The 22,586-nt window shown below is 33.1% G+C and overlaps 3 protein-coding genes across 4 annotated transcripts; 2 read left to right on the top strand and 1 right to left on the bottom strand.

Annotated features, from left to right (window-relative positions):
• Positions 1-53: 53 nt before the first annotated feature.
• On the bottom strand, positions 54-5,688 carry LOC17894857 (beta-hexosaminidase 3). Its single transcript, XM_006302053.2, has 14 exons — positions 5,270-5,688; positions 3,247-3,321; positions 2,432-2,467; positions 2,230-2,341; positions 2,061-2,131; positions 1,838-1,968; positions 1,640-1,705; positions 1,450-1,550; positions 1,314-1,373; positions 1,201-1,234; positions 1,026-1,124; positions 866-925; positions 537-787; positions 54-441 (listed from the first exon to the last, which is right to left on the bottom strand). Exons 1-14 carry the CDS (start codon positions 5,615-5,617, stop codon positions 275-277), a joined length of 1,611 nt encoding a protein of 536 aa, XP_006302115.1. The 5' UTR covers positions 5,618-5,688; the 3' UTR covers positions 54-274.
• Positions 5,689-8,161: 2,473 nt separating this feature from the next.
• Positions 8,162-15,113, top strand: LOC17894086 (type II inositol polyphosphate 5-phosphatase 15). 2 transcript variants are annotated; one of them, XM_006300320.2, is made up of 11 exons: positions 8,163-9,012; positions 9,373-9,628; positions 9,864-10,665; positions 11,040-11,164; positions 11,564-11,648; positions 11,828-11,993; positions 12,096-12,136; positions 12,226-12,493; positions 12,951-13,074; positions 13,643-14,003; positions 14,425-15,113. In XM_006300320.2, the coding sequence occupies exons 1-11, from the start codon at positions 8,277-8,279 to the stop codon at positions 14,773-14,775; spliced, it is 3,315 nt and encodes a 1,104-aa protein (XP_006300382.1). In that variant the 5' UTR covers positions 8,163-8,276; the 3' UTR covers positions 14,776-15,113. The 2 variants fall into 2 exon arrangements, with proteins under 2 accessions (XP_023642983.1, XP_006300382.1); XM_023787215.1 differs by having other exon boundaries at positions 8,162-9,012; positions 11,828-12,136.
• Positions 15,114-20,095: 4,982 nt separating this feature from the next.
• LOC17894288 (polygalacturonase) lies at positions 20,096-22,526 on the top strand. The gene is made up of 3 exons (XM_006301885.2): positions 20,096-20,551; positions 21,144-21,662; positions 22,277-22,526. The coding sequence occupies exons 1-3, from the start codon at positions 20,096-20,098 to the stop codon at positions 22,502-22,504; spliced, it is 1,203 nt and encodes a 400-aa protein (XP_006301947.1). The 3' UTR covers positions 22,505-22,526.
• Positions 22,527-22,586: the final 60 nt, after the last annotated feature.

Raw genomic sequence — 22,586 nt, 5'->3', positions numbered from 1 at the left:
GTGATAATCGAAATTGAAATAGACCAAACCAAGAAGTGTAAAAGACACAAAAGAGAACTAAAAAGATCAACTGCTCATATATAGTGAAGGCTCTTATATAGCCTTGCAACAAACTACTTCCAAAATAGGAAGAAAAAATTCTAATCAGCCAAGAAAACAAATCTCAAATTATCCCTAATTGTAGGGATCCATTTCAACATGAATTATATCGACCAGTTATTTCTAAAAGAAGTCTTCATGTAATATATTCTACAATTTAAACCCTACTCACTACTCACTGAGCGAGACAAGAACCTGGTTCCAAAGGCACGACTCGTCCGCCACCAACCAAAGGCGCGGCTGCGACTCCTCTTTGATTCAATAAGCATCTGAAGTGAGCCAACCTCGTTGTTACCTTGTCTGGATTTTTAGCTAACTTTGCATAGGGTGTCCACAACCGCTCTTTCAAACACAAAATATATAGTTAATCTTTAGCAATTAGCACACCTTATGTTATAAATTATTTTGCAAGCTGTGTAAGAAAAGACCAAAACTACCTGCGGCTGCGGCAGCGCGAGGCCAAATGGTTTGTTCAATGTCAGAAGCATCAATATGTTCACCCCACATGCAAACCTCTCCACCAAGTACTAGACTTTGTTGCTTTTTATCCTTTATGTCTTGAAGTGGTTCATTTGAGTAAAAGCCTTGCCAAGGTGCGTCTATATGGTCCAAATACCATTTGTCTTGGTTACTCACTATACACCTTAAACCGGACGCTGTCACTCTCTCAACAACTCCTGTACCAAGCCTGATTCACCAAAGTAAAAGTTAGTTTAGATTCAACATTAAGTGACAATTTTTACTTGTTTTGCACGTATGCGTTTACCAGTTGTGAACCACGGTTTTCGGGTTTAATTCGCTTCCAAAATTGTTGAAGGTTTCTTCCCTACAATATAACACATTTAGAGCAAAATTTGTAAGTCATAGAAACTTTTTTGATTACTTTTGTTTTTCGTTTTCTAATGAAAGCGCATTTAGTTTATTACCAGTTAATAATTTCATATCCATGAGACATTGCGATTTTTTGCGCCCGCAGCACGAAGTATTGATAGGCTTCGTCTTCTCTCATCCGATGCTTTTGAAGCCTTCAGGTTATAAAGTTAGAGTAAAATGAGGAAAAAGGTTTTAAAGAACTTTACAACTCTCCTATATATCATTTACCATTGGGCTATTCGCGGTGTTGCTGACCAACAAGCTGCAACAACATACATGTAATCAAAAGCAAACACTATAGAGAGGGGAATATGATAAACAGATGAGGAGATATGCATTACTTGTATTTACTTCGTCACCTCCCAAATGAACAAACTTAAACTTAAAGATCTTGCTGAAATCTGATAATATAGTTCCATTAGAATTCCGGAAAGCGAATGTTACGCGAATGAAAGTGTTCCGAATCAAGATTTTTACCAGAAAGAATGCCATCAATGACCTTGAATGTAAAGTCACTACTCACGTCAAGTGGTTCTTGACAATTCTTGGACGGCCACAAGGAAGGATAGCCTTTTCCCCTTTGATTATTAAGTCATATGAAACTTATAGTTACTCTTATCAAATGCGAAATTGCGAAAATATAAATGTTGATAATGAAGAAAATTACCATGAGAGAGCGTGTCCTGGAACATCAATCTCAGCCAAGACATGGATCCCTCTTCGCCCCGCATAACTAAAAATTCATACAAAAATGTTAAATAAGAAGAGAGTATCCTATGAATTTGAATTGTTTTAGTATCTTCATGAATTTTAAGAACTAAAATTAGTAACACATGTTCATAAATCAGTATGAATTCCAACATACTTGACGATTTCCGCGGCGTCATCGATGGTGTATCGCTGCGAGGAAGAGTAAGCACCATTCCATAGCTTGGGATAAGAAGGAATCTCTAATGGAAACGACTGTGTATCCACAATATGCCAATGTAACACATTCTACACCAAACCAACCAAAGTATTTATATTAGTCATAATCACTCTAATGAGATTCATTAATCAGACCAAACTGAATCATCTTAAGAGCTTACAAGTTTGGCGTATGTCATTGAATCAATCACTTTCTTTATAACCGGAAGTGGCAAATAATGTCGGGATGTATCTATATGTAGTAACAAAACAAACTCGATCATATCATATAATATAAAGTGATGTGTTTAATTACTAAGTAATTAGAGAAGAAACTAAGTAATCACTTACCAATTAGAAGACCACGGTAAGAAAATCTAGGCTGGTCAGTGATATTCCATGGAGTCATTAGAATCTCTATTATCTTCTTCTTTAAATTAAAATGGCATAATTGGCTAAATGTCTGCATTTTATAAAATTTCACTTTCTTTAATAACTCAACATCTTTTAATTAATCATAATGATAACCAAATTGGGGAAATTAAACACAAACCTGTAGACCATGTAATGCACCATAAACACTCTTTGCCTACATTGTAACACAAATACCAAAAGAGAGTTTATGATATCACAAACACAATAAGCCAACACTAGTGGAACCACATTATTATACTTTTATAAGCTAATGGCTTGTGCTTATGCATTTGTATTATTCTTATAGATGAGAAGAAAACAAAAAAAATAAGACAACACTAATGTTTTAATGCAGTTCACGTGGAAGACACTAGTTCATGTCCCTACACCTATGTTATACATTACATGAGTCTTTATAGTGGGAGAAAGTGCAAAAATGTACTAAAGATCATAAAAAAGGCAAGTGTTTACGGTGAAAAATTGATTGCAAGTCCTTTTTTTTGTCATCTAGAAATTTATTATTAAAATCATAAGAAACTTGAAAGTTACAAATATAAGCCAGCGGAAATCAAAATTTCTCTGGAGTCTAAAGCCGGCGGAAAACATGATATCTACGGAGTCTAAAACCTTATGAAAAAGAAGCTAACAACTGAAATTACAAGGCTAAAAAGTTAGAAAAAGACTCTCATTACAAAAACATACCAAAAAAAACAACTCGACAAAGAAAGATTAAACCAAACCCAATTGATTGCATGTCAAATTCAACCATAAACGAAAGAAAAACAAAATACGTAAAGAGTTAGGTTCTTTTATGGTTATGAAGCTGAGTTTACATTTAACATTTGTATAGGATGAGTATGAGTAGGTAGAGACTAGAGATAGTGATAAAAAGTTAGGTTTAGGTGTGGTGGCCATGCATGGTGGGTGGTATCAGTATCACTACTACCAACTAACCTCAAGGTGTGCATACGAAGGCTTCTCCGGAGATGGAACCACTAATTTGTACGACTCGTCTGCTCCATATTCCAACTGCAACGTTCACAACAAGAATTATACAATTTTAACGAATTTTGTTGGGTTTTTCTTTTAAAATACAAACAATAATTTTCTTGAGAAAGAAACATAAAAAATCACAATAACTTCTCTATTAATTCAATCATCTTTTTCAAATTTTTAATTTCCCGGTCTAATTCTAGAGTAATTAATAACGAACTAAAACTTTACTGAATCGAGCGATATGTAAACAAACATGTCCAAAATTAAAATCTAAAGAATTAATATATCCAAGTCAAAAGATCTTCACCTAAAAAAAAGATGATCACATGATGTAAATTTTATTATGAGAATCCAGACATTTACATAATTTCTCAATAAATACTCATATATTGTTTACTATATTAAACTATGAAATCTTTAAAGATACCCTTTATATAATATAGATGGAATTGATTAGGACCAAAATCTAGAATAATATTTTTAGCTAGGCGTGCACTTACCAAATAAATTTATACTGTGGTAAAGTGAATTAAGTAATCAATAAGTAGAAATTAAGCCCTATCTTAAGCAATATGAACATTAGATTATCATACACACTACTTAAACTATTTATAAACTCTTATCACGTGAAATCTGAACTATAATCAGATTAAAAATCTTGGATAGTAATAAAATTTGGATCTAAGAATGTAATAATATTAAATGATATGATTGAAAATAACGAGGATGTCCGTGAGTGTGGTGGACCAAAGTCACCAGACACCAATCAGCAAAGCTATAAGCAACCAAAACCAAAAATGTATAAAATAAAATAAAGTTGGGTAACCAATACATATCTCTATCAAGTTTTTATGGACATATCACGGGAAAAGTTGCGTAAATTAGAGATTTAATTTGTTAAACTAGAGGAGAGTTGAATATTTTTTTTTGTTATAAAAATTAAAATATGTAATGTATAAAATATGTATTGTATAAATATTTGGTGGTTTTTGTATATAATAGTATAGATATGTGATCTTAAATTAAGGATGATATTAATTATTGTATCAAGAGTTGACAAAATGAAAGAAGTTATAAATGAAGACAAAAGAACAAGTTTATAATACTAATTGGTTGATGATAAACATGTTAAGATGAAAACAATTGGAGTGAATATCTAAATATTTTTCTAAATACCAATCAGAATAAAAACAAGAAATAGATCACTATTCATTTTTTTTTCTCTCTTTTAACTTTTTTTTTACTTATAAGTTTGTTAAATATTATTGTCAGAGTGAAATAAAAATATAGAAAAATACACTACATTTATGTATAATCTCTTTTGAGTTATGGTATGAGTTCTTTTTCATAATATGAAATTAAACCAAAGTCAAATTTCCTGGAAATTAAATGATCAATACAACACTTTCGTTCTGAAATATTTTACATGAAAATGAAAATAAATATTTAGTATAATTTTTTCAAAATTATTTAGTATAGAAATTAACACACAATTAATATTAACTTTTTAATTTATTTAATATGAGTTTCTACATTTTATATACCTAAATAAATAAAAATCCCTGATATAAATTGTATACTGAACTAAACCTTAGTATACTTTTTATATTATATATATATATATATATATTAAGGATTAAATTTTTTAAAGAAACAAAATATTCCTTCACATAATTTTCATAAGATATTTTAAATCTATACTTTAAAATTTCCAAGATATAATTGGACTAGTGGCCAAATAAAAAGTGTCTTTTTATGAAAGAAAAAAAAAAAAGGAAAATAAAGATAATATGCTGCCACATTTGTTAAAAGATAATATGCTGCAACATTTGTGAAAATGACATCTCTTTTTTTTTTTTGTCAAAACAAAGAAAAAAATGACTAATCTCATAAAAATAGATACAAATTATAACAAAACAAGACAATTGATTTGTAATAATGACAATAAACGTAATTATGTTCGTTTAATCAAAACACTAACCTCATCGGTGGAAGAAGAAGAGATAACGACGTGGACTCCCTGAAGCAAACCAGATCCACCGGAGCCAGAACTATTCCGATGACCGGAGACAACATGGCTCAGCCTCACAACACTTAGCATTCTATCAAACCCTTCTTTTAATATCCCTGACTTGTCTCCATATTTGCTTCCCTCCGTAACAAGTTTGAAATCATCACTTAGATACATTCTCCGGCCACCGTGTTTTACTTCCGCCGGCAACGGCCAAATCCTTAGCCTTTCTATGTCATCAAAGGCGGAGATTGCTCCGGCGATTAATAGCGTAAACAACGGCAAAACTCCGGCGATCTTTGCTCCTCTACCTCTCATTTTTTTCTTCTTAGTAATAGCAAAAAAATAAAATGAAAAATAGTAAAAATAAAAATGTAGCAAAAATAGAAGAGAATTCGTAGAAGTCTCTCTCTTCTTATATATACACTCTATAGACAAAGCGAAAGAATTGGCGCATTTTTATTTTTTATGAGTATTAAAAATTGTATTTACATGTTTAATTAATTGATATGTGGTGAAATAATTGTTGACAAGAGTAAATCAGACTTTAAAAAGAAAAAAAGAAAAAAAGAAGGAAATAAAATATCCAATTAGTTTAATCTTTATATGTTATGTGATAACTAAGAATTAATTACGAAAATATTTTATTCCAGTTATCTATATATATAAAGTTAGCTTTTTCTCTCTTCTCATGATGCCACCTAAGCATCCACCTAAGCCACATTTTTGTTTAAACATTAAATAAATTTAAAACATTCATTTAGTGCATATTTATGTTATTTATTTAATTAATACAAAGTTTATATAAATAAATATAAATTCTGTAAAAAAATGAAATGTTAAAATAAGAAAAACAATACTTTAATTTTTTTATTAGTGGTAATAATTCAATTCAACTTTCATTTTAAATTGATCATAATTTAATATTTTAAATTTGTTACTGAGTTTTAGAATGAAAGTAAGATTCAAAATTTATGGTAGACTAAAACAACATTTATGTAATTGTATATATAAAATTATAAAGAGGAAAAATAAAATGAAAGTGAAATATTAGTTTATAACATGATCAAAAAGAAAAAAATGATATTTCATAAATTGAATCAAATGTTTTTAATCCAAATTTGAGTATTTAAAGATAATAATTAAAGAGAAAATAATTATAATATTTTTGAAAATCAATTAAAAAAATAATAAAATATCCATTATGAATAAAAAATCAACGAAACAAAATTATAAACCTCCCGCGCGGAGCGCGGGTCAACTGCTAGTAGCTAATAAAATTGTGATTATTTTAGATGTATATATAGGGGAAAAGGTAAATAATTGAGGCTGTTTTGGTTAGTGATTTTGGTGAGAATTTGGTTAGTTGGTTTTCAGGTAATCTTTATATTGTGGATGTGATTTTCATTGGTTTGGTCATTTGGGGATTATATTACCATTACTAATACTTCCTCTTACCAATTTCAAATTTAAATATATTTTTCTTATGGTTGAAATTTTTATATGTTTATTTTTTAAAGAAATTAACATGGACCATGATAAAATAATAAGTTGATGTAAATTGGACAGCTATTATATTTCACAGTACCTAATATATAAACTTGGTTTGGATTTCAATTCATATTGTTGGGCTTTGCTAAAGCCCATAATATTTTTTTGCTAAAAGGAAAAAATCTCTTTCAATTCTCATCGTCAAATATTTTCCTCCGTCAAACAATCTGAGAATATACTTTTTTTGCCAATGGAGTAGAAAAAGAAAATTAAGTTATCGACGAGGTATTATATCTACCAAGCTTTGACAACTTTAGAGAATTTGAATCTTCGGCTCATTAGTGTTGAGAGGAAATGGTTTGAGAATCATATGCAAACACATAATATACATAATCCAATCCAATTCAATTCCTCAACTTGCAAATTTGAAAGTAATTGGGAGTCAAAATCAACCACTTTTAGAATATTTAGTGTAAAGCCTTAACTGTCACCTCTTTTAGTGGCCTCCATGTATACTCACCATGGATCCACATCAGATCCCAATCCGTGGATCCACCCATATATCTTGGAGGCTTTAAAGACTTGTTTACGGACTTTACGAATCACCATATAATATTTTCCTGTATTTTAACTTCACTCATAAAGTTCCGACAGTCACTTCCTAGAATATCACCCATCCCTGGACTACGCTTAAATATGGTGTTCTCTCATAACTTTTAACCAAAAAATAAGCACAATTTAGTGGCATAGATGGTCAAACCAATTCACTTAAACCAATTCAGAATTGAAACCGGGGTATCACATTTAGGTTGTTGAACGAATATAGAATTTGAAGTTCGAAAGGCGAAATAACGGCGAAAAGAGTTTATTCATGACTCGTAAGGATTGTTCGGCGGCGGCAGAGAAAACTCTACTCGTTTTTCGTGGAACTGTTTTTTTTTTCTTTTTCTTTTCTCGATTTGTTTCCTTGAATTAAGAGAATATTGAGAATTGATATATGTTCTGAAAATTGATGTACACATATTCTACATGTTAAAATTTTAAAATTTTCAATATGTATATTACCTTTTCTAAAAAGTTTAGAATATGGGTTCTACCTTTTGTATACATTCATGACTACATGTCTTACACATTTTAAAACTGATATATGTTCTGAAAATTTTAGGACTTGAATTTTAATATGTATTTTACACTTTACTTTATGGTTTACAAATTTATGAAGCAAAACTATATATTATATATATATATATATATTTTTTTTTTTAATTTTGTAATTTCATTTTTAGTTTAGTTTTTGTTATCCATAAAGTAAAAATAAAATTTTAAATGAAAAAAAAAAAAACCAGAGGTCCGAAACAACACGTTTCAAGCATTTTCTTCGATTCAGCTTCTTCTGCAAAAATATCTTCAAAGAGGACTTGCAGCTAATAATAATACCTTCAAACTTCGTCGTCGTCTCTCCAAGTAAAACTCCAAGTCCATACTCATGGAAGATTGTCAAAACAACCAAGACGACGATGTTTTCTCCTTCTTCGCACCTCCTTACGAATCCACCTTCTCCGCCGCAACTCCGTCCACGCTTTTCAACCGTTCAGCTTACTCCTCTTCTTCTTCAGGCGACGATGAGGACTCCTCTCAGCCTTCCGTTGACGACAGCAACAAACGAATCGATTACATGATCCAATTTCTTGACCGGAGATTAAGCGAAGACGGTAATTTCGACGGGATCGGTGATGGGAATGGTACGGATAGGTCTGATTCGTTACCGGAGTTTGTTGGTAAGTGTGGGGATTCTGGGATTTTTAAGGTTCCGATTAGGTCGGCGGTTCATCCGAATCGTCCGCCGTGTCTTGATTTGAGGCCTCATCCACTTAGGGAAACTCAAATTGGGAGGTTTTTGAGGACGATGACGAGTACACAGAGACAGTTATGGGCTGGTGGTGAGGATGGTGCGTTGAGAGTTTGGGAGTTTAGTGAATTGTATGGAAGTGGGAGGGGATTAGAGGTAGAGGATACGGCACCGTATAAGGAGAGTTTGGGGAATGAGATTGGGTCTGCTGTGGTTTGTATGATTGGTGATGAAGGTAGTAGAGTGGTTTGGAGTGGGCATAGAGATGGGAGGATTAAATGTTGGAGGTTGAGAGGTGACCATGGTATTGAAGAAGCTTTGTCCTGGCAAGCTCATCGTGGTCCTGTTCTCTCCATTGCCATCTCGGCTTATGGTGAGTGTGTTTTTATTGTAAGTTTCTGATTTTACTTGTTTACTCAGTTTAGATATGGAATTTTTGTTAGCAAGAGTAGTTTTTAAGATGAAAGAAGAAAGATTTATGATGTTGACAATTGAGTATCTTATTGTGGAAGTCTTCGGGTGAGGACCCAAATTTAGTAATCTTGATAATATTTGGTGTCTGAGTTCTGATTCCAGCGTTCAGTAGCTAGTTTCCTGTTCAGAAAAATATTGTTTTCTTTAGCGTTAAACTGTCTATTGCTATTGGCATTTCTATTTCATCCTCTTTTGTCGCAGATGATTTTATTGTGTTTAGCCTTCTATCTTAACACAGATTTTGTTATCAATTATCTAGGAGATATATGGTCAGGGTCTGAGGGAGGTGCTCTTAAAGTTTGGCCCTGGGATGACGCTCTTGGGAAGTCTCTTTCTTTGAAGATGGAAATGAGGCACATGGCTGCGTTATCAGTGGAGAGATCGTATATTGACCCTAGGAACCTGGTTTCGGCCAATGGATTTGCTAATACATTAACAGCAGATGTTACAGTCCTCGTATCTGATCATACAAGGGCAAGAATGTGGAGTGCTAGTCCCCTGACATTTGCTTTGTGGTAAAATGGAGACTCATTTTTGTCTACTTTTCTTATACATCACCCTTTCTGATTCCGATTGAGATTGACCATCAAGAATATACCAGCACCAACCATAATAGTCTTAATGGGAATTAGTTATTTTTGTCTACAATATATCTTGTCAATTGCCTCCGTATTTTTCAATTTCTAGCAGGCACACTGTTTAAATTTATGTGTATAGCTGAGAGCTTTCTTTTTGTTTATTGCATGGCAGGGATGCTCGCACAAGGGATTTAATCAAAGTATTCAGTATTGACGGGCAGCTCGAGCGAACTGATAATTCTATATATCCTGATTTTGGGATAGAGGAAGAGGGGAAGATGAAGAATGCTTCGAAGAAAGAGAAAGCTCAATCTTCTCTTGGTTTCTTTCAGCGGTCTCGTAATGCTCTTATGGGAGCAGCTGATGCTGTTCGTCGTGCTGCAACGAAAGGGGGGTTTTGTGATGATAGTAGGAAAACTGAGGCTGTTGTCATAACAGTTGATGGACTGATCTGGACAGGAAGTTCAAATGGTGTACTTATGCGATGGGATGGAAATGGTAATTGTTTGCAAGATTACTCATACCAGTCCTCTGGTATTCTCTGCATGTTCACTTTTTGTTCTCGAATATGGGTTGGTTATTCCAACGGCACTGTTCAGGTATTGGACCTTGAAGGAAAGCTACTTGGAGGATGGGTAGCTCATAGTGGTCCTGTGATAAAAATGGCTATCGGGGGTGGTTATATATTTACCCTGGCAAATCATGGAGGTATTCGTGGGTGGAATGTTACTTCTCCAGGGCCCCTTGACAATGTATTGCGAGCTGAGTTGGCTGGGAAAGAATTTTTATATTCAAGGATAGAGAATCTGAAAATATTAGCTGGTACATGGAATGTTGGAGAGGGGAGAGCATCGACCGACTCGCTTGTATCTTGGCTAGGCTGTGCTGCAGCTGGAGTTGAGATTGTAGTTGTTGGACTGCAAGAAGTTGAAATGGGTGCAGGAGTTCTTGCAATGTCTGCAGCAAAAGAAACAGTAAGCTTTCTTTACCTACTATTAAGCTGGAAAGATGTATTTCTTAAGGCTTATGCCACACTATCCTGGCCACTATCAATGCTATTGAAGTTCTACAGTTACTTTCTTTTAGAAAACAGTGCACAGTATGAAAATAATTGGGTCAACTCCACCAATTGATTGGTCTCTGTTTTGCGTAATACTCGAGGCCTTCTCAAGTAAAAAACAAACTCTGCACTCTTAAACATGCAGGCGTACATGCTGACATACGAACCCATCCTTTTTCCATTCTCTTTCTGGTTATAATTTTTGTAGGGGGCTAATTCTTATAATTTTAGAGCTATGAGCCTATCTGGAATTTGCGCCTCAGGTTTAGTTCATTTCCCTGAATGCAGGTGGGAATTGAGGGTAGTCCACTTGGTCAGTGGTGGCTGGATATGATCGGGAAAACTTTGGATGAGGGATCTTCTTTTGTTCGTGTTGGCTCAAGGCAACTGGCAGGGTTGCTAATTTGTGTATGGTTAGTATGTTGCTGTAGTGTAACTCTTTTTCTGTTCATTTATTGCAAGCATCAGTTGTCATATTGTCATGATTTATATTTTAGACAGTAGTTGAAGCATATTCCATGTTATTTGTGCTCATTGGGTTCGCTTTTAATCCTGGTTTGAATAATCGCCCCATAGTAATTTTACATAACAGCCTAGTAACAGATTGGTAGTATCAATTTTTTTTTTTTTTTTTTTTTTTTTCAGATTTGGTTAGTTAATTTCTTCAAATACTTCTGGTCCTAAAGCTATGGAAAGAGTGTAAAGATTTTGGTGTTACTTATCTTGCATGTTTTCCCTCTGGGGAATATATTTTACCAATATTTATTTTCGCAGTACTGGATGAATGTGATAAGAGTAAATATTTTTTTCAGGGTTAGACATGACTTAAAACCTCATGTGGGAGATGTTGACGCCGCTGCGGTTCCTTGTGGTTTTGGACGAGCGATTGGCAATAAGGTATGGTGCCATATTCGTAAAAGTTGATCAAAATTATTACCGACAATAAGAAAGATACCATAAAAGTGAAACAATGGATTATCTCAAACAATATCTGATGTTTACTTAATGGTTCTTGTCCCTTTTCCATATTTTGTCATTTTATCTCTATTATGATAGGAACTTTTGTTTCTTATTAGGGTGCTGTTGGTGTGCGACTCAGAATGTATGATCGAGTATTGTGCTTTGTAAATTGTCATTTTGCTGCACATTTGGAAGCGGTTAGCCGGCGAAATGCTGACTTTGACCATGTTTATCGAACAATGACATTCTCAAGGCAGTCTAGTTCACTCAATACGGGAGTTGGTATGCTGCGAAATTTATTTCTATCATGCTGTGTTGCCTGCTCAGCTTATTATTTTTTGCCTATTCATTGGTCACTCTTGTTATTGGTCTCCTCCATTGCAGCTGGTGCTTCATTTGGTGTTTCAGTGCCTCGTGGTGGCAATGTATGTTTTTCGTTGTATAGTTACTGTCTTTCTTTTTCAGAGTCTAATTTGTAATGTATTTAAAAATTCTAAGAGCTGTATTATCACAGGCTGTGGGTGTCAACACAGTTGAATCAAGGCCTGAATTATCCGAGGCAGACATGGTCGTATTTATTGGAGATTTTAATTACCGTTTGGATGATATAACTTATGATGAAACAAGGGATTTCATTTCGCAAAGATGTTTTGATTGGCTTAGAGAAAAAGATCAGCTACATGCTGAAATGGAAGCTGGGAATGTTTTTCAAGGGATGCGTGAAGCAATTATCAGGTTCCCTCCAACATACAAATTTGAAAGGCACCAAGCTGGTCTAGCAGGTCAGTGCTTGCTTTCACTTTGTTGCATCCGGTAATTTCAAATTGATACCATGCCATAGTTTAAGCTGATTTTGTAAATCTTTCCAAAAGATAGAGAGTAAAATAGAAAACATAATGAATTGTGAACATCTAAGTATTCTCTGCTAGGTAGGTAGCCCAAAACTCGAAGGTCATATAATTTAAAAAGTTAAGTGTGAATTTACCCAAGTACTTACAGAGAAATACTACAAATAATATGAAGTTAGCCTTGCATCTACCTAATTTCATTCAATATTATGTTACCACAATTTCTTTCATCTGAGATGGTTCCGAAAGGGTTTATGGTATGGTCTATGGGTTCTTGTCAATGGAAACTGGGAAGATGCTAGATCTGTGATTACTATACTAAGGGCTTTGGGATTTTCAGGGCATTTACTTGCTGAAACCATATTTGACGGTTGAAGCTGTATTTCTACAGGATATGATTCTGGGGAAAAGAAGCGGATTCCTGCCTGGTGTGACAGGATTCTATATCGCGATAACAAGAAACATTTGGGATCTGAGTGCAGTTTGGACTGTCCAGTGGTGTCTTCTATATCACAGTAAGCTTCCTGTTTTTTTTTTCCTTGTGTAATTTTCCTGTTAGTTAACGATATAAAGCATACTAGAGACAGGCTGAGTTTACTAGTACATAGGTTTTATTCCATTAGTAGATTTTGAAGAGTGTCATTTGTTAACTGATTTACGGCTGTAGCTTCTTAAACTAAATGGCTATAACAAATTATCAGCTTCCTGTTTTCTTCTCAATCCCTTCAGTTCTGGTACTCCGATTGCAATATTCACCAACCATTCCACATGTTCTCTGAATCTTAATCTGCCTATGATGACTCCTAATGGAAACATTTTGAATCGGCCTATAGTGACTTGCATGTTTCTTTGTAAAATTAACTTGTTTTAGAAAAGAAACATGGCATTTGTTAGATGTTCTTTTTTTATCAGTTTAAATGCTTTGTTGCTCTGATATTAAGATTACTTTATAATCTCAGAGACTTGGGTATAGAGTCTGTGGAATACAGATTTGAGTAAATCATGCTTTTTTTGTGGTACTTAATAACTTTGCTTAACCCTTTATTGAGAAACGATTAAGACTTACAATTCTTTTTTTGTAAGGTATGATGCCTGCATGGATGTGACAGACAGTGACCACAAGCCCGTTCGCTGTGTATTTAGTGTCAAGATTGCGAGGGTAGATGAATCAGTTAGGAGACAAGAATTTGGTAACATCATTAAATCGAATAAGAAAATCAAGGTCATGCTTGGAGAGTTAAGCAAGGTTCCAGAAACAGTTGTCAGCACCAATAATATAATTCTCCAAAATCACGATTCAACTATTTTGCGCATTACAAATAAGAGTGAGAAGAACATCGCTTTCTTCAAAATAATTTGTGAAGGCCAAGCCAAGATTGAGGACGACGGTCAGGCACACGATCACCGAGCAAGAGGCTCTTTCGGGTTTCCCCAGTGGCTGGAGGTTAGTTGTCCTGTCTTACTGTTCTTTTTCCTAAGAAGCAAGACTTAACTGGCATGTTTGAAAAGTAACTAAGCAGAAACGTGAGCTTGTTCATTTGATTTCTAAAACTCAAAAAAGTTAACTTCGTAAGTAGTTACCATACTGATAGACCTCGTAGCTGTAGATATGGTACAATTAGCCTCAATCAGGTCGGGCTGTTGTTTTAATGCCCCGGGTTGTTGAATATAGGTTTTAGTTTAGGTTTGTTGGGTTTTCAGTTTTGGAAAATAGTTGCCAAAGTAAAACATAATCTTGTACCTTAGTATAAGTTTCAAATCTTAAACCTTATATGTGTGCCTTTGCGTATATCATGTCGTGGTTCTTGAGAATATATATCCTTAGAATGTGATTACACTAAATATATATTTGTTTTCTTAAACAGGTATCTCCAGGAACTGGAACAATCAAGCCAAACCAAATAGCCGAGGTATCAGTCCATCTCGAAGACTTCCCAACAGTAGAAGAATTCGTGGACGGTGTTGCTCAGAATTCTTGGTGTGAAGACGCTAGAGACGAGGAAGTAATATTAGTCCTAGTAGTACACGGAAGGTTCTCGACTGAGACAAGAAACCATAAAATCCGTGTGCGTCACTGCCCTCGTGGAAAGAAAAAAAACGACGACGATAGACCCAAAACCTCGGGACAAATAAACGCTCTTCATCGCTCTGATTATCAACAACTAAGCAACACTCTCGATGTTGTTGAGCAGCTAAGGAACTTGCACAGTCCATAGATCCAATTCTAAGTGTACAGATATGAACCTCCCCGAGGTTTCTAAGTAATTCGTAACTCGATTTCGCGTGTTTTAATGGGAAAAATTTGTGTGATTAAGAGGACAAAAGAGATTAGCTTCTTACGTTTTTTTGTTTTAAGAGGCTAGTTATGGTATGCAGGGGGGATATGTTCTACTAAGTGTTATATTATTGCTGTATAAGTAATGTGTTTGTATAATGTAACCTTATTGCTTGTGTAATTCTCATTTCTCACTCAATAAGTATTTCGATACTTCCTACTATGTACGTGTAAACGAAACTCTTTTGATAAAACGTAGCTTTAGTGCCTTTGTTTACTTTTTATAGCTGTTATAAGTTTAAACAATCTAAGCACATATAAGATGTGTTGCCAAACAGATTAAAGTATATATATTTTAATTTCATGTAATTCCAAATTTGTAGCTAAACAGAATTAATGATAGAAGAATAAATCTTAGTTGGGTTTGGGTAATAATATTACGCTAATAGCTCAGCTGGTAAAGATCTCTGGCAAAAGCTCAGAGGTCGCCGGTTCGATTAGCGCTTGAGACAAAACCATATAACATGCCCTCGTTTCGGACCTGAGGGGATGTATGAGATTCGGTCCAGAACCTCTTTGATTATTTAAAATAATAATAATAATAGTTTAAAATAATAATAATAATAGTAATAATAATATTACTTTGATCGAGCCAAAATGAACATCATATCTTCAAATCTCTTAACAGAGTAGCTAAACATTGTTAATTCATACGGTGTTTAAGGTTTTGACACACTAATTAATAAAACATATAACTTACCCATTTTCCATAAAAATATCATTAACTAATATGAATTCAACCAATAAAAAAATATGTTGTAAAATATAATTGGTCAAAAAATATTAAATATATTAATTTTTTGCATAGGAAATTGAAAACATCACTTATAGTGAAACAAAAAAATTGGCTAAAACATCACTTATAATAATAGAAAGGGAGTAATTGTTAGTGAGAAACAACGTCGGTTAAGGCTAAAACAAAATCCCCAAATTGTGATTCAAAAGTCATAATCAAGAAATCAAATCCCCAATTTCTCATTTGGCGATTTCTTTTTAGTCTTAAACGACGTCGTTTCTCAATAATATCGATGGATTAATGATGGCTAAATGTCTGTTACGTGTTCTATTAATATATTTGAGGATATGACGTTCATTTTGGCTCGGTCAACGAAAGATGATGTTATAAAAACCAAGACAACGACAAGTTCATGTTTTGAATGGCCACATAGAAAGTTTGTGGTTTAAATATGCTAAATTTGAAAGTTTGTGAATTAGATGACATTTTTGCCATAATATATTCGGATCAGGTTTAATGACACATATATTTACTTTGCCTATTTTCTTAATAAAATAATATAATGTCATTTTAACATAAAATATTTGTCAATCAATCAAATAAATTTGGCTCTCATCTGTATATTATCAAGTTTGTAAACAATTGTCCGTTCAATTGGCTCGTTTGAGTTAATTGGATTAGTTGTAGTGGATGACAAAAAAAAAACATTCCTTATGGTATAACCCCAAAACTTGCTCCATATAACATTCCTTATGGTGCAATTAACGCTTAATAATTTAGGAAATCGTATTTCAAAAACGCAACTTCAGAAAATCATGCAATATATTATTTAATAATTAGAAAATTGTTTAAAATTAGAAAAATTATTTAAAAGAAATCCTAGGAAATCCTATATCTTTTTATAGTTGGACTAAAACATGACATATCTTTTTAAGATATACCATCTCAAATATAGAAAAACATGACATATCTAGGACGAGACAAGTTTTTGTTACTGTTTTTTAAATGTAGTTTTCGTTAATGATTAAAAAACCAAATCCTATCGTTTTTATCTAAACCGAATTAAAAACAAATCAAATACTGTACTGAGAGTTTGGATTAGAAATATTAAGAACATTCCTAAAAAATACGTTTACAAACATAACCCCGCATATACATTATATATTGCAGACTTGATAGCAAACTTAGTTTTGAAATCAATTATGCACATACGTGCGGATCCGAATCTAATTATGTTTAATGTGAATACATAACATGATATTTAATGTGTTATTAAGTTATACAGAGGGATTAATTTATAAGTTTTGTACATTCTTTTTAATAAGCAATGCGATGCTTAATTATTCCACTAAGCAGGTATGATAATAAATCTATTGAAGTAAAGCTGAAATAAAGAAAAGAAAATGAAGAGATACCATAAGATAATTTTAAAACGACCTTATCGTTAAAAAAAATTATTCCTATAAATTAATTGATCTCATGAATCACCATCATGCAAATGGTTATCTAAGACACAAACACATCATTTCATCCATGGTCAACCAGCTTCATGCTAAGTCCCAGTCAAATGTGTGGTTGTTGCCCAATTCAGATGGATCTGTAAAAGCATATGATTTAAAATACAGATCACAAAGAAGTAATCCTACAATCTTCCAGGGCCGATTCTCTATCTAATGGAAGTTGTGCCCTGAATACCTTCAGTGTTAGTGTTTGAGGCGCTGTCGGTTGCGGGAGTTCTGCTGTCGTGGGCTTGTTTGGAGAAGGATCTGAGAGTTTCGTTGGTGGCTTCGTTGTCCATGAAGGCGGCCTCTTTGCCTCCTTCGAATTGGATGCTCGGTGTCAGGGGGAATCCTTTTTCATCCAAAACCTCTGGTGAGGCCATGAGTGTTGCTTGGTATAAAGCCTTTGTACATGGGTTCTCTCGGTTTTGAATTATTGCGTCTATGGTTGAGTGGTGTAAAACCGAGTTTAAGTCTCCTCTTCCCAAGCCTGCTATGACATATTCCAATCTGGGATCGGGAAAATCGCCGCAAACTTTCTCGTCGGGATACCTTTTTATAAACTGTCTTCCTCCTTCTCCTATGATTGCCACAACTACAAGGAGTGGAAGAAGACTCCATGGCCCGAAAACAACAAACACCAAGCATACATAGCATGCAAACTCAGATAAAAGTGCGATCTCACTGAATAATCGGACAGTTTTTATCTTCGATCTAAAGATAGAATCTAACGTAACACATGAGGTGTAAACCAGTCCCAGACATTCAGCACAGAAGACAATAATTTCATATTCTCACCTTCAAGCATTTTAGAGTAGTGAGCCGCATTAAAAAGAAAGCAAGCCAGAAGAAGGGTAATGTTGATTGAATCAAAAGAGTCCAAAAGCAAGTTAAAAAAAGTGAACTCTTACCGTAAAAAACTATCAAAAATGAGAAAATCAAATTCAAATCTAATCATAATGCTGTTCTATATTTTTTTGTTTGCTTATTAATATGTTCCTAGTGATTTTTGTAATGTTGTGTTTAGTTGTGTGACTAGAATTGAAATGAATAAAATCATTTATTAAGAAGTGAGAAGATGATGAAAACATTCATCGATCATATATATACAATAGCTTTGAATGATAAAATACAAAAAAAATATTATTTTCATAACACGTCCAAATTAGATGAAGATGTTACTATTGAAATATTATTGCAAACACTTTGATAATATAAACTCCAGCATAAACCGATCTATATCATAGCATCATAGCATTGACCTCTACAGGGAAGATGATATTTCACATTAATGAATGCCATTTTTATAAGATAAGGTATAAAAATTCTTTAATATGAATCACTCAAACAAATTTGGTACAAAATTGTTGTTGTATCTTCATTCATATCTTTTGTCTAACCATAACTAAATTATTAAAATTCCTTCTAGTGATAAATTAATAAACTATCAAAATCTTGAAATTATTACTCAATCCAACATTTTTAGTGATTTGTGTAAAACCAACAAATCCTATGTTATTAAATCACGGATTTTAAATATTTTCTTTTGAAATTCAATGTTATTTAACTAGTGATTTGAAAATCTAGTTTTAAGTCTCATGATATCCAATGTTATTGAATTAGTGACTTGAAAATTTAGTTTAAAATCCATTGTTACTAAAAACTTTTTGAGAATTTGGTTTTTAATGTTTTGAAAGGATCAAGATTTTAGAGGATTCTTTTAGTTAAAATCTAATAAATTCAAACCTCATGATTTTAGGTGGGATTTGAAATGATTTTTACGATTAACCATATCAACTACGTGAAAGTCACTCAAAATCGTATTAAAACTTAATTAAAATCGAATCACTCAAAATATAAGATTTTTTGTTAATATAAGTCTAATGACATTGAAATAAAAAATAGCCTTGAGACTGATTTACAATTCAGTAATTATTTTTTCATGTTTCCAAATAAATCTCCGGCTCTTAGGGGCCGATTGGTTGTGACTTTTAAGGGTTGAAAACAATTTTAAAGTCTTAACAGTTTTATTGTTGCTAATCAAGATTTTTTTACTTTTATTTTTTTAAAAGTTCTAAAAGCCACTTTATTTATTTTCTTCTTTATTTTATTTTTTTCTAAAGTCTCAATCGCACGACTGTAGAAACTTTAGAACAAACAAGTTTTAAAAATTATTTTTTCTTCTCCCTATAATAATTAGAAACTCTCTATAGATTTTTATATATATATATATATTTTTCAAACTTTTTATTTGTCATTATGTTACATATGGATTAATATTGATCATCATATATTTATAAAAATTATATATTATAACAACAAATGAAAAATTCAACATTTAAAGTTATTTATATTAACAATTATATTTTAACATTAAAAGTGTCTACAACCAAAGTTTCTACCGCAAAAGTCTCTACAGCAAAAGTCTTTACAGTCACAGTCTTTACAGCCACAAGTAACAGCCGTTACCAATCGACCCCTAATCAAAACTTTAACATATAAATTCACTTATAGAATCTTCGAAAACCAATTTCTGAATTGTAAATCGGACTCCATGCTACATATACTATACACTTTTTAATGACATGATGATAACCAAAATTATCTAACGATCATGTTTAAAAATTCGTAATAACTAACGTTATAATAAAAAGAGATTAAAGTTTGAAGAATCACTTAATACTTACTCGACTTATAATCAAAGATAGAAATGATATTTTCAACGTTACGTACGGGAGGCTCCCAAAATTACTTGGAAATCAAGCAACTCGATTTTCAAATACCTTAGAGATATATATGGCGACGTGCGCCGTTTGCTTCATACTTTGATTCTTAAACCACAAAGAAACCTTCTTCTCTTTATCCAAGACCCTAAAGCCAAACTTATATATATACACACGTGCACACTTCTACATCTTTCATCAAGAAAATACAATAATCTTTAAACTTTATATCAAAATCACAAAATGGGGTTCTCTCTAAGCTTTGTTCAGGTCTTTAGCATCATTACAACAATCTCTATGTTCCACTTTGGTCAGTTCGACGCAAGAACTAGTCTTAACGTTCTAAGCTTCGGTGCAAAACCTAATGGCGTCGTAGACTCGGTAAAAGCCTTTACGGATGCATGGGATGCTGCATGTGAAGTGGCGGACTCGGTCGTGATTTACGTACCGAAAGGAAGGTATTTGGTTAGTGGTGAGGTTCGGTTCGAAGGAGAAAGTTGTAAGAGCCGTGAGATAACACTAAGGATTGATGGAACTTTAATTGGTCCTCAAGACTATAGGTTGCTTGGTAAAAGAGAAAACTGGTTTAGTTTTATTGGTGTTCACAATGTTACGGTTCTTGGAGGTTCTTTTGATGCTAAGGGATCAACCTTGTGGAGTTGTAAGGCCAATGGTTACGACTGCCCTGAAGGTGCAACGGTATGTGTTAAGTCTTAGTTACCAAATTATATTTGTATTCACATTTTTTTTTTTGTCAACAACATGCATTTTGCGAACCAAGTAGTCTTAGTCTAGTGGATTTCATTTGAGAGAAATAGTTATCTTGTCCGTATAAGCCAGAGATCGATTCTCTTCAAACGTAAAAACACTAATAATTAATGACTTTCACCCGGTCTTCCATGAACCCTTAGGAAATTACGGCTCTTGGCCCCAAACCTTCTAATTAAATAAACATGCATTATTTGGAATTGAATTTAACTATGTAATATAAAATATAGACAACTCTAGAGCAACTACTAGGCTACATCTCCTAATAATTATGCAATTCGTTTGGTTACAAATAATTTCTATATTTTGGTATTTTGAAGAAAAATGCACCTAAGAAATTTTAGTGTTTTTTAGTAAATATTTTAATTAGGACCGGGTTTTTCGTAAAATAAATATTTAACTTTAACTCGGAAAAACACCCTATTATAAAATTTATTATATATGAACCACACAAGAACACAAAATAAATTTATGTTACAATATACAATCAACGTTTAACATTGGTTATCACATTTTATGTTAGACATTGAGATTCATGGACTCATACAACGTCAAGATCAAAGGAGTCTTATCATTGAACAGCCAATTATTCCACATAGCAATAAACCGTTGCAGTAACATAAAAATCGAAGATGTTCGGATCATAGCACCAGACGACAGTCCAAACACTGATGGCATTCACATTCAGCTATCGACCGACATCGAAGTCCGAAATGCTTCAATCAAAACCGGAGATGATTGTATCTCTATCGGACCAGGTACAAAGAACCTTATGGTAGATGGAATCACTTGTGGTCCGGGTCATGGTATCAGCATTGGGAGCTTAGCAAAGTCCATAGATGAGCCAGGCGTGGAAAATGTGACCGTGAAGAAAGCTGTGTTTGTACGGACGGACAATGGTCTAAGGATAAAGTCTTGGCCACGACATAGCAATGGGTTCGTGGAGAGGGTTAGGTTCTTAGAGGCTCTTATGGTTAATGTTTCTTACCCTATCCTTATTGACCAGAACTATTGTCCTGGCGATTCTTATTGCCCTTCTCAGGTTCGTTTTCATATATATAACCTTTTATCTTGAATTTTTTTTAATATTTATTTTAAATTTTTTTATATTTCTTTACTCAAATTACTTTTAAGTTGAATCATACCAAATATTTGACTCAATTAGAAAATTATGTCTGATTTTAAAATATAATGAATTTGATTGGTAATTACGTTTACTCTTGTTTGGAAAATCAATGCTTACTTCCGATTACTCCCTTGTAATCTCTAGGTCCACCAATCCGCCTCGATTAATGACTAATCCCTTAAAAAACAGTCATCCGGTGATTATTGATCCGCTTAATATGAGTATTTCCCGGCTAATCTGATCATTTTTGGATTAAACATATAAAACAGTTCTTTTTATTGGTTATTAAACATATATATTGAGAATTTGTGATGTTTTACAATAACATCGGTTCAATAATGAAAATAATAAATTTGGTTTAAAAATATGGTTTATTTTTTTAACTACAATTTTGAAACTTATATTATAGGGTTGTGTTTATACCGTATATATATGATTTTTTTACCAATTACAAAAGCTGCAAAATTAGTAACTAAAAAAAAAGTGATATGAAAATTAAATTAAAATATGAAAATATAACTTTTTTTCAGGACTCTGGAATCAAAATAAACGATGTAATATATAACGGAATCATGGGAACATCAGCAACAAAGATTGCTATAAAGATGGATTGCAGTGAGAGAGTACCATGCACTGGGATTCGAATGCAAGCAATTAACCTAACTTACTCTGGTGGTGATGATGAAGCAGCAAAGACTTCTTGCATAAATGTTTCTGGTAAGCAACTTGGTTTGGTTTCACCTAGTGGATGTCTCTAATTAAACTCTTTATTCATACCAAGATTTGTACATAATATATTGTAAAAAAATTCATTATTTTTACATACTTTGTAACCATTGT

The sequence above is a fragment of the Capsella rubella genome, unplaced genomic scaffold (assembly GCF_000375325.1).
Source record: "Capsella rubella cultivar Monte Gargano unplaced genomic scaffold, Caprub1_0 scaffold_2, whole genome shotgun sequence".
Lineage (NCBI taxonomy): Eukaryota > Viridiplantae > Streptophyta > Magnoliopsida > Brassicales > Brassicaceae > Capsella > Capsella rubella.
This window is presented reverse-complemented; position numbering and strand designations above follow the sequence as displayed.